Genomic DNA, 13,770 nt, shown 5'->3' with positions numbered 1-13,770 from the left:
CAGGGGCAACGCCATCTGTTTAGCGATTTGACCTAGGATCGCATGCGAGCTGGGGGTGGTGCTCTGGTGGTATTATACGTCCCCGCCGACGCGCGGTGAGGCAGCAACGCCCGACGATGATGCAGGACTAAGATCGGATAGCAGCCGAGATGACGTGGCGCCGTCGTGATTACTGAACGCTTTGGCCGCAGCACATCTTTGATGATGCATCCAAATCGAGTGGCGGAAAATGCGACCGAGGTTCCCCACCCATGGCATTTGGAATCCGCAGCCTGGCAGCGCGGGCACCACTGCTGTGGGGTATACAAACTTCAAGTCACCGGGTCGCATAACCGTTTGCGCAACTTGATTGTATTGCATACAAATAGCAAGAGAAATTGAAAACCCGCATAAAAATACGTCCGCGGAGGTTTCGGCGATTGAGATTGAGTTGCAAATTCAACCCGTCGGTCGCAAGCAGCAGTACGATGTGTGGTATCATCGCGGTCCTCCTCGCCAACAAGCACGAGCACTGCAACCAGAGCTTGTACGACGGCCTCACGGTGCTCCAGCACCGCGGCCAGGACGCCGCCGGCATCATGACGTCGCACAACGGCAAGCTGCACCTGCGCAAGGACAATGGGCTCGTCCGCGACGTCTTCAAGCAGAACCACATGGTCTCGCTCATGGGCTGCATGGGCATCGGCCACTGCCGGTACCCGACCGCCGGCTCGTCCAGCAGCTCGGAGGCGCAGCCCTTCTACACCAACTCGCCGTACGGCATTGCGCTCGCGCACAATGGCAACCTCACCAACTCGCACGAGCTCGTGGACCAGCTCGCCAACACCAACTTTCGCCACGTCAACACCGACTCGGTATCGTATTGAGATTCGCGATCGATGAATCTCAAATGAAACGTGGCGTAGGACTCGGAGATGCTCCTCAACATCCTCGCCGACGAGCTCCTCAAGTCGACGCACCCGCTCACGAGCTCGCAGATCTTTGACGCGGTTTCGCGCCTCTACACGCGCTGCCGCGGCGGCTACGCGGTCGTCGCGCTCATCAACGGGTACGGCATCCTCGCCTTCCGCGACCCCAACGGCATCCGCCCGCTCGTCTATGGCTCACGCAAGAGCCACCACGGCACCGACTATGCGGTCGCGTCCGAGTCGGTGGCCATCGACACGCTCGACTACAAGCTCCAGCGCGACGTGGCGCCCGGTGAGGCCATCTTTATCGGCAACGGCGGCCAGTTTGAGAGCCGCGTGTGCTGCCCGAACGCCAAGCTCTCGCCGTGCATCTTCGAACACGTGTACTTTGCCCGCCCGGATTCGGTCATTGACGGCATCTCGGTCTACCAAGCGCGTCGCAACATGGGCTCCAAGCTCGCCGAGAAGGTGCTGCGCGAGTACCCGGACCACGGCATCGACGTGGTCATCCCGATTCCGGATACGTCGCGCACGTCGGCGCTCGAGATGTCGCACCGCCTCAACATCCCGTACCGCGAGGGCTTTGTGAAGAACCGGTACATTGCCCGCACGTTCATCATGCCGGGCCAAGTCGCACGCAAGAAGACGGTGCGCATGAAGCTCAACGCGATCAAGAGGTATCCCTTGGATCTCGTATTTGGGTGTCTGACGCTGTTTTGGGTAGTGAATTTGAAGGCAAGGTCGTGCTGCTCGTCGACGACTCGATCGTGCGTGGCACCACGGGTCGCCAGATCGTGCAGATCGCGCGCGAATCGGGCGCGAAGAAGGTTTACTTTGCGTCCGCGGCGCCGTGCATTCGCCACCCGAACGTCTACGGCATCGACATGCCGACGCGCGACGAGCTCATTGCGCACAACCGCACCGAGGTCGAGATCGCGCGCGAGCTCACGGCCGACCACGTCATCTTCCAAGACATTGCCGACCTCAAGGCGAGCTGCGAGCTCGAGAACCCGCAGATCAAGCTCTGGGACGCCTCGTGCTTTGACGGCTTGTATGTGAGCGGCGACATCAACGAAGCGTACTTCAAGCGCCTCCATGATGAGCGCTGCGACGCGCGCATGCAGATGAAGAACCTCACGATGGGCACGGCGCCGATCTACCGGACCGTCTCGGACCCCATGTGCGACGAGGTCATCGACATGTACAACAACACGCAATAAGAACTGCGTGGGTTGTAACCGACAAATATTACGTACCGTGTGCATTGTGCGTGGCTCGCTTGCATAGGACGCTGCCACGTGGAACGGTAAAGTGGGGCATTTGTTTGGTCCAAATGAATGTAAATTGTACAAAATCACAATTCATTGTGAAAAGAAAGCTGCCAAACTCAAATTGTGCTGTGGATTCCTTCCTTTTCACATCTTGAAACGCCGCCGAAAAATGTTTTTTCAGGGCAGCGACAGCATCGAGCTCCTCACGGCGAGCGGGAAGGACCCAGCAGCGCAGTGGAAGACGCTTGGCAAGGTCCGGCGCGAGTTTGACAAGGCGTCCAAGGCCTACCTCTTTGTGCTCGACGGTCCCGCGGCCGCCACCAAGCTTTCGCTCCCCAAAGATACCAAGCCATGTAGACTGCCCACTGCATGTTGCACCAGGCTTGATGCACAATGTAGTGGGCCTCACGCACCGCTACGTGGTGCTGCAAGCGTGGCTGCCGAGCGGCAAGGCCATCTCGCTCGAGCTCGGCGTCACGGACGTGGCGGGCAACCGCCGCCGACTGCTCCTCTCGACCGCATTCCGAGACTGCGCCGTGCACCAGCTGCATGCTCAGGTAGACCTACCTCGTCATCTCGTACTACAATCACGCGATGCATTAGATTCCTTTTCAGCAGCTGCGCCGGGAGACATGGATGCACTGGACCTTTGACGTCGCGCGCCTCGTCGCGTCCGCCTTCCCGAGCCAAGCGCTGCGCACCCTCGACTCGATCGTCCTCTGCGGCTCGTGGAAGCTGCGGCGCATCTTCACGATGAAGGACCCGCCCGTGAGCGCCGCCGCCGCCTTCGCTTCGGGTCGCTGCCTCCCATTCCTTTTTGCTTGACGTGGTCTCTGTAGACGACGAGCATTACGTCGAGATCCCGCGGGCCTTTGCAGTCCTAGGCTGCGCGGTGGAGACCTTTGCGATCCCGCGCATCGCCAAGCCAGCGGCCAGCCGCCCCGAGACGGCGCCAAAGACCAAGAAGCCGACGCCGGCACCGCGACCTCACTCGTCGGCCTGCGCGGCCAAGCGACCAAGTGCAACGCAAAATGCTGATGGTGGGAAGAAGCCGAGTGTTCTCAAACCACCAACACCACAGACGACCGAGCGTCGGGAACCCACCTCGTCGCACGTGGATCGACGCGGCAGTGAGGCAGTCGACCACTCGAGCAGTTTGGTTCGGAGCTCGGCGCCGACGAGCGGATATCGACCGTCGCCCTCCATCTTTGATTTTGCGTCGCTTCGCATTCCTCCACTGCACACGACACCGCCTCCCAAGCCTCCGGGAACCCTCTCCAAGTTTGCCTCGTGGGAAGATGACGACGACGACGATGCTGGCCGAGGGCTCACGTCGCGCATGCAAACTGCCATGGACAAACCGTTGCGTGTCGACGAGGTGGTGACGCCGCCCCATGACACACCGTTGAAGAGCGACCACGAAGAGCGAACAGCCATGACAAAAGAGACTCTCAACCAAAACGAATCTCGGGCTACGAGTGTGCTTGACAACGGCTCTGAACCGACAGCCACGTGGAGTGCAAGGGCGCTGCTCGAGGCGGCATCGAGCCGGCTCGTACATTGCCTGCACCGTCGCTGGTCGGCTCATCCTCGTGTAGGGGGCTTCTTCACCTGCGTCCATGGACGTCGAATACGAGATGATGCCAGTCCCCCAGCCTGCTAGTGTGCCATTGAGCAAAGTGGAGGTGCCCGAGATGCCCGAGATGCCCGAGGCGGCCGACAGGGCAACCAGCGACTGCCACAGAGTACGACACGACGACGACGACGGGATCGAACAGGACGACGACGCAGGCAGCGATGTTTCCTTCGACATGTACTCCTGTGTGCATGACGTGAGCGCTTGACCGCGTACATAGGACGGACGAGCTTGCTCCGGCTGCTGAAGAAACCAGTTTCGACTTTGACAACGAGCTCGAAGAGTCGTTGCCAGTAATGGTCCACAAGAGCTTCGCGTCGCCCGCCAAGACGCCTCCAGAGCCGATGCTATCGTCCATGTATACTCCTACGCAATGGCACGTCGTTCTCCACTCGTGATAATGGCGTAGGGAGCAGTTGTTGTCGAGTGCTCGCCAAGACCCGCGGCTCAAGTCGCTTCTCGGTACGTCTAGTCGTTTGCATCCTAGATACTCATGTGTCTCTAGCGTCGACAGGTACATTAGTTACAGTAGTAGAGGACACATTCGACTCGGTCACGCTGTGCGTGGCAGATTGGTCGGCGCCCGAGCCCAGCAGCATGGACTTGCTCTACGACCCGATCTTGCATTGCTATCACGACCCGATGACCAACAAATACTACCAGCTCAAGTAGTCGTACGAACCCGAACCCCTTTTCCTGTACAACGCTATCACTTTCTCGTTTTGATATGAGTCATAATGTTTAAAGATACCGTATCGATACACTACGTGCGCTGCCCAATGCGCGAGACGACGACGGCTTCTTCCTCGCCGACCTCGTTGAGAAGATGCACCGTGAGTGCATGGTGGTTCGGTGGCGCGTGACGCCGGCGCCGAAACAAGTTCGCTTTCGTCATCCCAAAGTGGCCCTGCGCCAGCTTGCGACACATACACCGCGGCTTCTCGATGAGCACGGCCATGTGCGCATCGTCGTCCATCGGCAATGTCGCATCAATCGCCCCGACAGCCGGCGTCAAGCATAGCTCAATCTCAATCGCGTCAAAGTAGTAGGTCGCCGGCGACGCTTCAAAATGCTTGGTGTGGCGAAGATGGTGCACAAAGCCCGCGTCGAGGAGGCTGTTGCCGAGGCGCGTTGCATGCCCAACGTCCGTGGCGTATCCGTGCTCGAGGAGGCAGGACGCGATCTCTTCGCCCGAGACGAGAAGGACGGCGTCAGGCGCAACTTGGCTCCACGAGGCTTTTCGGCTCACGGCGTGCTGCAGTAGCCGGTGGAGGCGCTGGGTGATGACCGGCAGCGTGTCCCGCAGCATGTTTTCGAGCGACGCGACCACAGCGTTGGCCGTCGGACGGTACTCGGGCGATACGCCCCACATGCCCTCGAGGAGGTCCCGAAGCGGCGGGTGCAGCGTCGGGTGCAGTGGCGGGCGTTCGCCGTCGAGGACGACGTTAAAGACTTGCAAATGGCTCTCGACACTGCTATACTTTTCACGTCCGGGGTGCAGGACGTCCCAGAACGTGATGCCGAGACTGTAAATGTCGGCGGCTTCGCTGTAGCTGGCGCGGCCCTGGTGCGCGTCAATGACCTCGGGCGCCATGTAGTCGGCGGTGCCCCGCACCGTCATGCTGCGCTCCGTGCCCATTCCGTCATCGTCAAAGTCAACGCAGCCAGTGTCGTCAGCACCATCGTTGGGACGGGCGGCCATGCTGCGAGACGCGCCGAAGTCGGTGAGCTTGAGCACATGGTTGACGTCCAGCAAAAAGTTGCTCGGCTTGAGGTCCCGGTGCACGAACGGCGGTCGAAAGCTATGGAGGTAGGCGACAGCGCGGGCGGCGTCGAGAAGGTAGCAGAGCCGCGGCCAGAGCGGCTCGGCGAGCTCGGTCTGCGGGCCTGTCAGCAGCGCATCGAGCGAGCACTCGCAGAGCTCCGAGACGAGGCAGATGGTCGGTGGTGAGACGCACATACCGTAGAAGGCGACGATGTTCGGGTGCTTGAGCACTGCGCAGAGCGCGGTTTCTTGGGAAAACTCGGCGATCGTCGCTTCCGAGATCTCATGCGGCGTGTAGACCTTGATAGCGACCGGTTGCTTGGAGTGGAGGAGGCCGCTGTACACGGTGGCGGTCGCCCCGACACCGATTTTTGCTTGGAGCTCGAGATGCGCAAAGTCGATCACGTCGTGCTGGTGGACTTCAAGGAGCACGTGCAGACCTTGCGCCGAGACGATCTCGTGGATACCGCCCGGCGACGGCGCAATGGCCGCGTGCTGTCCGAGGCCGCGCCAGTAGTTGGTGTCGGCTTGGAGGAGGCGCCAGATAAAGTACGGCAGCATCGCAGCCCAGATCGTGCTGAAGAAGATCATGGTCGTGCCGACTTGCCACCCGCCGGCCGCGAAGAGCCAGAGGTGCGCGGTGGACGTGGCGTAATAAACGATCGCAAAGAGCGCAAACTGCCGCCATGCGCTCCGACTCGCGCGCGCTGGCGGCCAAACGAGCAACTTGAGACAGCCGAGTAGCATCACGCCGAGGTACGTGGCTTCGACAATCGGAAGCGCCTCGCGGTTCGAATCGGGTATGACAAGAAAGAGGAGGATCGGGAGGAGCGCCAGCGCGAGTGCCACCAGCAGCGCGTGCCAGAGGGCCCGGCGCGAGACGCTGGCTTGGTGCAGAAAGGCGACGATGAGGTAGAAGAGGCACTGCCGGCCTTGGAGCAGCGCCTGCATAAAGATGGGCGAGTGCACGGCAAACATATCGTCGGTCGCGGCGGCAAAGACAAAGTAGAGGCAGTAGAGCCCCGAGATGGCCATCACGGCCCACAAGAGCGGCTCAAACGACGGTAAAAGCACCTTGCGCGCCGCGGCCGCGTTGCCATTGTACGCTGACGACCGGTGCCGCCGGAGGTAGAGCACGAGGCCGACAGCGATGAGAAGCGTCATCGCGTACCCGACGGCATTGATCGTCTGGAAGTTGCGAAATTTGGCGGCAAAGTATGTGGGCGCAGACCTGTTGCATGGCCGGGGACCCTGGCCCGGGGGCCCCCACCTGCTGCCAGTATAGTTGCCATGGCGGTCACCGTGGCGGCCATCGCCGCGGGGGGCGCCGTCGTAGGGCCGAAAGCCAGGTCCTGAGCTGTTGGCCCACACCATGGAGCAACTGGAGGAAAATCGAAACTGGGCAGCTATCTTGAGTGCAGTAGAAGAGCTGCAATTCGTGACTCATGAAGCATAAAGTTCTGGGCGGCAGCTTCCAGACGAGGCGCATCAACTTCAACCTCAGTTTATGGGTCCTGTTCAGTACAATTGCGTTTTTGAAGTCATCTATCTCTCTGAAAATATTGATATGGCTAGCAAAACGCATTTTATTCGAATTTGTGGCGTCCGCCCTGTGGATAACATCACGGGCGAATCTCACCCCCAAGATATCGTCCTTGCGCTACCAACACTAGCTTACATGACTACTGTATCTGTATCAAGACGACAAGCAATGAATGTAGGTACCCTTACACGTAGGATATTTTGACTTGCAGTCGAGAACGCGACGTCTTCTCCTCGGCCTCGTCGACGCGCCCATCGCCGATGACCATTGCACACCATGTAGCCGCTGCGCTGGTCGTAGAAGACCGCGCCTTGTCATCGCTCGAGATGCCAACGCCATCGTACGCAGCCTCAGCCAACGGACCAGCGCTTGTCAAAGAACCGAGCAAGGGCGCTCGTTCCGACGTCTCTGCTCGTGCAAAGTTGCAACGTTGGCGCAAGGCTGGTCTATATCAGAGCTATTAGCTACGATCAGTGCAACTGATCAAGGTCGCTGCTGTCGTACCACCTGCTTTGTGGCTTCCGTGTTACGGTCCTACATTGCCACACAGTAGCACTGCTACTAGCTGCGAGCTGCGATGAGCACAACCAGCTATAACGAATAGCAGCTCGAACAGCAGCTCTTGCCTTGCCGCCGCCATCTCGAGTCGATGCTCCTCGAGTCATTATCCAACGGCTCCAAGCACGGCTGGATCCGCGACCGTCTGAGATCTGGCAAGTGGTGCCTATCAACAACTGGCCTTTTCTGGCCTTTCTCCCAACGGCCGAGCAAACGACGACGACGCATGAGATGAACGCGACCACGTACGTCTTGGCGCACGCGCGCACGACGCAGCTCGCCTACTCGGCGGGCTACGGCATCACGCTCGGCCTCTCGGTCGCTTGCATCGCGCACCTTCGCCGGCACCGGTCGTCGGCCTACGCCGGCGACGTCGACGCCACGCGCAAGGTGCTCTTGCCAGCGTTCGAGCCGCTCTTTTGGGTCCTCTGCGGCCTCACGGCGCCGTTTGCGCTCTTCTTGGTCTACCTTCTCTGGCGGTCCGAGGCTGTCGCGCCGCGCTCCCGCGTGCTGCCCGAGGCGCTCCTGCAAGGCCGGCAGTGCATCGTATACGTTGTGACCATCTTCTTGCACCAGACAAACGTGTCGGCGCGCGCGCTATGGCGCTCGACGTTGCTGAGCCTTGTGCTCGCCGTCATACCGGTCGTCGTGGCCGCCGTCTTTGCGCATTTCGAGCCCGTCGAGCTGCCAGCCATCACGTCGCCGTCGTGCTACTACAGTCTTGTGGTCGTGCGCGTCGGCGTCATGCTCTACTATCTCTACCTCCTTCGGTGGCCCATGTCCCGAGCGAACCCGCGCATCATCCGATTATTCTGTGCCTACATCCTCGGCTTCCATGCGCTCGTCCTCGCCGTCATGACGCTCGCCTTCCACGAGCAAGTCAAGCCCACCAACCAAACCGTCTTTGTGACAGCCCTGTATGCAAGTGTGACGCCGATCTGGATCTGGCGGCTGCTCAAGGCCGACACGCAGTACTGGCGCGGCCTCGCGAGCGCGACCGAGACGCCCGTGATGGACGAAGCCGTCTCGACGAAAGGCTTGCATGACCTCCTCGACCGCCACCGCGACTGCGTCATCGACTTTGCCCATCTCAAGCTCGAAGTCAAAATTGGTGTTTGCGCTACTGCGCAGATCTACCGTGGCGCTCTCCACGGTCGGTACGCGGTGGCCGTCAAGGTCTACGCGCCGTCCGAGATCACCGAGGCGACGCTCGCCGTCTTCTCGCACGAGACAGCGCGCTGTGCGATGTTTGCCCACCCCAATGTGGTGACATTCTACGGCATGTGCATCTCCCCGCCCATGGTGTGTCTCGTCACAGAGCTCTGCGAGTGCTCGCTCGAGGCGTACCTCGCCGAGCCGCCACCGACGACGCGCGCCCCGGTGCTCGACCAGCTCGGTCTCATGCTCGACGCGGCCCGCGCAGTGGCTTACCTCCACAGCTTCTCGCCGCCCTTCTTGCACCGGGACATACGCCCCTTTAGCTTTCTCCTCGATGACCAGCACGTACTCAAGCTCACCGACTTTTCGGCGGCGCGGCGTCTCGCGCCCCGGGGCGCGGCCACGCCCATCGCCCACCCGGGCGACGTGCTCATGTCGATGCAGGGCACGGTCGAGTACATGGCACCAGAGATCATTGGCGGCGCAAAGGGCGCGGCGATCTACTGCGAAGCCGCCGACGTCTACAGCCTCAGCATGACGCTCTGGGACATTCTGCACCCGGGCCGCGACAAGTACCCGAACGGGTACGGCAACACGTTTCGCGTCTTTGAAATGGTCCTCGACGGCCACCGACCGTCGATGCACCACGAGGTGCATATTGCGCTGCAAGAAATCATTACGAGTGCGTGGGGCGACGAGCCCCACTTTCGCCCGTCGGCCGCCGCCATCGTCCGCGACCTCGAGGCGCTGCAAGTGACGCTGCTGTGCTCGGTGGCCGGCGACATGTACCGGTCGCCACGCTGCGAGCTGCTGCGCTTCCACGGGGCGCCGCGCCCCAAGCTGGCAGTGGGCATCCCGGGGGACGCACTCGTCGACGGCCTCTGCGAGCTCGAGTACGCGCGCAGTCCCCAGGCCGCACTTCGCATCGGGCATATGCTCATGGACGCGGGGTACCTCCATCATATCACCCACCACCGCGGTTTTGAAGGCCGGCCCGACGAACTCTACATGTTTGAGACCGCGGGCTCGCCGCTCGACTGCATTGGCGAAGACGAGTTGTCGGTGCAGGGCGCCGCGCCCCGCGCCCCCGTGGCGACCACCACCGCGACCTGCGCGTGCCGCAGTTATGCCCAAGGCTTTGGTGTTCGGCGGTCTCGTCGGCCATCGACGACACAGCAGCGTCCGACGCCAGCACCACCGCGCCCACGGAAGAGCAAGGTGCCGATGCTACCGATGCAAGACAATGACCGGCTCTCGACTGACAGTATCGTCCTCGCACTCCTCGACGACGCGTGAAACACTATGGGACCCCTGTATGTAAACCCATTTATTAACTTACGGAATGACGAACGACCTGGCCTCGTGTGCAGATCTAGTAACTACGTTCTCAGGCCAAGAGCCAACGTGACTCACGCTGGCGCAATGTCGCCCATACAGTCAGAGATAACCATCGATCGCGTTCTAGTCCCCTCCACGTACGGGTCCTCCTGTGCCAAAACGAGCCTCGGAACTCCCGTCTGTGGGTTAGGTTTAGGGTTAGGTAGTCGACGCGGCAGCTCGACACTCATTCAAGTATTGAAGTAGACAAAAGAAGATACATGATTAGAGACTACACGAATACGATGAGTCGAAGTGAGCTCGCCGACAGCCTACTAGCCGGAAAGCGACGTAGTGTCCGAGACCTTGTGCAGCGAGTCTTCTTCGGCGAGGTCGTTGAGCAAGTGCACAGTGAGCGCGTTCACCTTGGGGCGCTCTTTCCGCGGGCGTTGATACCACTTGGTTTTTGCCTGCGGCACGTGCCCTTGCGCGTGCTGGCGGCAGCGGCACCCAGCTTCAAGGAGGTCGACGTTGTGGCTGCTGTCGCCTCCGTCGTTCGACTTGTTGTCCTTGGAGAGCAGCACGCATGGCTGGCTGAGCTCAATCGCTTGCTCATGGAAGAAGTACGTGATCGTTGCCGAGTCTTCAAATGCCCGCTCGTGCGTCTCGTGGTGCAGGAGACCCGCGTCCATGAGCGCGTTCCCGAGCCGCGTCGCCTCAGCCACCGTGAACGCATACTCGTTCTGGATCAAGCAGTGCGTGAGCTCATTGCCGGTCGCCGCCAAGTGCGGCCCGAGGCACTTGATGACGCGGAGGAGGTTCTGCGCCAGAATGCCGCAGAGCTCTTCTTGGACTTGTTCGAGAGCTTGGACGATCGCCATGGCTGACGGGCGGTACTCGGGCTGCGAGCACCACGCGCTCTCCAGCACGTCCCGCAGAAGCGGGTGCAGCTCGTGGTCGAGCGGCGGGCGCTGGCCGTCGAGTACCATTTCAAAGATTTTGAGCGGGTTCTGGCGGCCGACCGGGTACTTTTCACGGCCCGGGTGCAAAATGTCCCAGAGCGTGATCGCGAGCGAGTAGACGTCGGCGACGTGCGTGTACGTCGCGACGCCTTGCTTGCCTTCGATGACCTCTGGCGCCATGTACTCGATCGTGCCCTTGATCGTCATGGCGCGGTTCGAGAGACTGCGCGACTCGCCAAAGTCGGTGAGCTTGAGCACGTGGTTGACGTCCAGCAAAAAGTTGGCCGGCTTGAGATCCCGATGCAAGAACGGCGGCGAGAAGCTGTGGAGGTACGCGACCGCGCGGGCCGCGTCCAGCATGAGCACGATTTGGGCGAGCAGCGGGTCCGTGTACGCTGGCCGGGGCTGCGTCAAGAGCGCATCGAGCGAGCACTCGCAGAGCTCCGAGACGAGGCAAATCGCCGGCGGCGCGACGCACATGCCATAGAAGGCCACGATGTTCGGGTGCTTGAGCGCGGCGCAAAGCGCGGTTTCTTGGGAAAACTCGGTGATCGTCGCCTCCGAGATCTCGTTGGGCGTGTAGACCTTGACGGCGACGCGCGTCGAGGAGCGGAGCAGGCCCTTGTAGACATCGGACGTGGCGCCAACGCCGATCTTGTCGTCGATCTTGAGATGGGCAAAGTCAATGACATCACGCTGGTGGACTTCAAGAAGGACGTGGAGACCTTGGGCCGACACCACTTCGTGGACCTTTGTGTCGGGGTTTTGCAAAATGGCTTGGCGCCCGACGCCGCGCCAGTGCTCCGTGTCGGCCTTGAGGAGCTGCCAGATCGCAAACGGCGCCAGGACGTACCAAAACGACGTCGTGAAGAGGAAGAACGTGCCTTCGGTCGAGAGGTCCTTGAAGAACATGTACGTCTGCGAGAAGAAGCTCACATAGTAGACGAGCACAAAGCCGAGGAAGATGCGCCACGCGCGGCGATTCGCGCGCGAGCCGGGCCAGACAAAGCGGTAGAGGAACCCGAGCACCATGATCGACCGGTAGATTGTGAGGAGCGTGTACCGGACCTGCAAGTCGGTATCAATCGCGACCGTGAGGAGTGCAATGAGCGGCGCGCCGGCCGCCAAGACGACCGCTATCGCGAGCGCACGGTGCAAGGACGGCAGCGACAAGCTCGGCTGGCTAAGGTACACGACAACGAGGTAGCTGTTGAACTGACGCGGCATGTAGAGCACCTCCGTGTACACGGGCGATGAGAGCGGACCCGAGTATTCGGCGACCGCCGCGCCGAGGTAGAAGCTACAGTACCCGCCCGCAACGGCCGCGAGAATCCACAAGAGCGGCTCAAAGGCTGGGAGGAGGACCTTCTTGGCGGCCTCCATGTCGCCGAGGTACGCTGTGGACCGCGTACGTCGAAGGTACACAATGATCGCGAGCGACGTGGTCAAGAGCAGGCCATAGCCAAAGACGTTGACGACTTGGACCTTGCGGTAGTCATGGTAGAAGACGTCGTCCAGCGCCGGCGCTGGTGTTGCGAGCGCAGACATGATGTGGACGGTCGAATTTGAATTGTGGCAAGCTATGACCCAATGCGAACGCATCCACCTCCGCCTGCGGTTCGTAGGCAAAGTAACGTGCGCCCATCGAATGGCCGACTGTGCGACTGCGTCACGTTGTGCTACACATCACCGGCAACAGTAGTACCCACACCTTTTGAGGTGGCCGTTCGCGGCTTGGGCCTCTCGGGGATCGTGCAATTGACGTGAAACGAGAGCTACTCGGATTACGGTGATGAGATCGCGGTCTTCAGCGCCGTCTCGCCGGATCTGCTGCGCGTCTGCAGCTGAAGCATCGAATCGGGAGGATTGGTGGGTGTGATGACAAAAGTAACCAGTTTGCACTTCCAAAAGGGCAATGTGGCCGAGCGGATCTTATTGGATCTTATTGGATCGTAGTGCGATCTTCGTGCAGTCTTCGATCGTGCGAAAGCAACAACGCGACGCCGTGTGGCCAATGCGACGAGAATAACAGTACGCGCGACCTTTCCTTCTTCATCGACGCCAAGCGACATGCCACGACCCGCGTTGCCTTTTGTGTGGTACGTGGTGTCAGCGCGCCGTCCCACCCTTTGCAATGACGCGAGGGTGCATGCACTGTAAATGCGACAGAGAAATGAAGAACCAACGACAAGCTGTCGTCGTCGTTCAGTGCCCCCGCCCGTGTGGCCAGTACTTGCTCCAACGCGGGCGGGTTCGCGCCAAATGCTTGCACCAATGGCTTTCATTGGTTTTCACAAACGTGCATATCCTTTTTCTTATTCCAATTTGATTGGCACATTTCGTCATCAATACGACGCAAGTCGAATGAAGGAGGACCATACGTTTGTAGCCGGAGCCCGTTATCTGTTGGTATGAATGGATCGTACCTGGTACAAGCACACGTGTATAAACATTGTTGCTAAACATTGTTTATAGACCATTAGAACACAGTGTGACTGCGAAAAGTGCTGTATTTGCCTGAAAACAGTGGCTCGTACAGCTTGCTCGCGCATTTCTTACTGCAGGAATTGATGACATTATTCTTTTGCCCGTCTCCTGACCACCGATACTCCAACCGTGCACCTCATTTGCTGAAATGACCGCGGTTCGATC

At 60.3% G+C, this 13,770-nt stretch overlaps 6 protein-coding genes across 6 annotated transcripts in view; 3 read left to right on the top strand and 3 right to left on the bottom strand.

Moving 5' to 3' along the window:
* Positions 1-436: 436 nt before the first annotated feature.
* SDRG_09423 (amidophosphoribosyltransferase) lies at positions 437-2,177 on the top strand. The gene is made up of 3 exons (XM_008615356.1): positions 437-854; positions 906-1,585; positions 1,633-2,177. Exons 1-3 carry the CDS (start codon positions 468-470, stop codon positions 2,126-2,128), a joined length of 1,563 nt encoding a protein of 520 aa, XP_008613578.1. The 5' UTR covers positions 437-467; the 3' UTR covers positions 2,129-2,177.
* Positions 2,178-2,348: 171 nt separating this feature from the next.
* SDRG_09422 (hypothetical protein) lies at positions 2,349-4,487 on the top strand (the record flags this gene model as incomplete). The annotated part of the gene is made up of 9 exons (XM_008615355.1): positions 2,349-2,532; positions 2,579-2,736; positions 2,783-2,975; positions 3,019-3,734; positions 3,778-3,992; positions 4,036-4,173; positions 4,225-4,277; positions 4,321-4,329; positions 4,387-4,487. 9 exons carry the CDS (start codon positions 2,349-2,351, stop codon positions 4,485-4,487), a joined length of 1,767 nt encoding a protein of 588 aa, XP_008613577.1.
* Positions 4,488-4,490: 3 nt separating this feature from the next.
* Positions 4,491-6,962, bottom strand: SDRG_09421 (TKL/SHK protein kinase). The gene has a single exon (XM_008615354.1). The coding sequence runs from the start codon at positions 6,952-6,954 to the stop codon at positions 4,579-4,581; it is 2,376 nt and encodes a 791-aa protein (XP_008613576.1). The 5' UTR covers positions 6,955-6,962; the 3' UTR covers positions 4,491-4,578.
* Positions 6,963-7,809: 847 nt separating this feature from the next.
* SDRG_09420 (TKL protein kinase) lies at positions 7,810-10,215 on the top strand. The gene has a single exon (XM_008615353.1). The coding sequence runs from the start codon at positions 7,913-7,915 to the stop codon at positions 10,133-10,135; it is 2,223 nt and encodes a 740-aa protein (XP_008613575.1). The 5' UTR covers positions 7,810-7,912; the 3' UTR covers positions 10,136-10,215.
* Positions 10,216-10,412: 197 nt separating this feature from the next.
* SDRG_09419 (TKL/SHK protein kinase) lies at positions 10,413-13,019 on the bottom strand. Its single transcript, XM_008615352.1, has one exon. The coding sequence runs from the start codon at positions 12,718-12,720 to the stop codon at positions 10,492-10,494; it is 2,229 nt and encodes a 742-aa protein (XP_008613574.1). The 5' UTR covers positions 12,721-13,019; the 3' UTR covers positions 10,413-10,491.
* A 688-nt stretch (positions 13,020-13,707) lies between these two features.
* The window catches only part of SDRG_09418 (TKL protein kinase), a 2,727-nt gene continuing 2,664 nt past the window's right edge, over positions 13,708-13,770 (bottom strand). The window contains exon 2 of the mRNA XM_008615351.1: positions 13,708-13,740. The gene's annotated coding sequence lies outside the window, so the exon portion shown is untranslated. The remainder of the gene's footprint in view (positions 13,741-13,770) is intronic.

The sequence above is a fragment of the Saprolegnia diclina genome, assembly GCF_000281045.1.
Source record: "Saprolegnia diclina VS20 unplaced genomic scaffold supercont1.30, whole genome shotgun sequence".
Classification (NCBI taxonomy): domain Eukaryota; phylum Oomycota; class Saprolegniomycetes; order Saprolegniales; family Saprolegniaceae; genus Saprolegnia; species Saprolegnia diclina.
The sequence above is the reverse complement of the archived record's forward strand: the minus strand, read 5'-3'. Positions and strand labels throughout refer to the sequence as shown.

What these genes read in the sequence shown, in the direction of transcription:
- SDRG_09420 (XM_008615353.1), top strand. Translation starts at nt 7,913, where the DNA reads ATGAACGCGACCACGTACGTCTTGGCGCACGCGCGCACGACGCAGCTC.
- SDRG_09419 (XM_008615352.1), bottom strand. Translation starts at nt 12,720, where the DNA reads ATGCGTTCGCATTGGGTCATAGCTTGCCACAATTCAAATTCGACCGTC.
- SDRG_09423 (XM_008615356.1), top strand. Translation starts at nt 468, where the DNA reads ATGTGTGGTATCATCGCGGTCCTCCTCGCCAACAAGCACGAGCACTGC. An exon ending in GCCACGTCAACACCGACTCG is followed by an intron (nt 855 to 905) that starts GTATCGTATTGA and finishes AACGTGGCGTAG; the next exon opens with GACTCGGAGATGCTCCTCAA. An exon ending in AAGCTCAACGCGATCAAGAG is followed by an intron (nt 1,586 to 1,632) that starts GTATCCCTTGGA and finishes TGTTTTGGGTAG; the next exon opens with TGAATTTGAAGGCAAGGTCG.
- SDRG_09421 (XM_008615354.1), bottom strand. Translation starts at nt 6,954, where the DNA reads ATGGTGTGGGCCAACAGCTCAGGACCTGGCTTTCGGCCCTACGACGGC.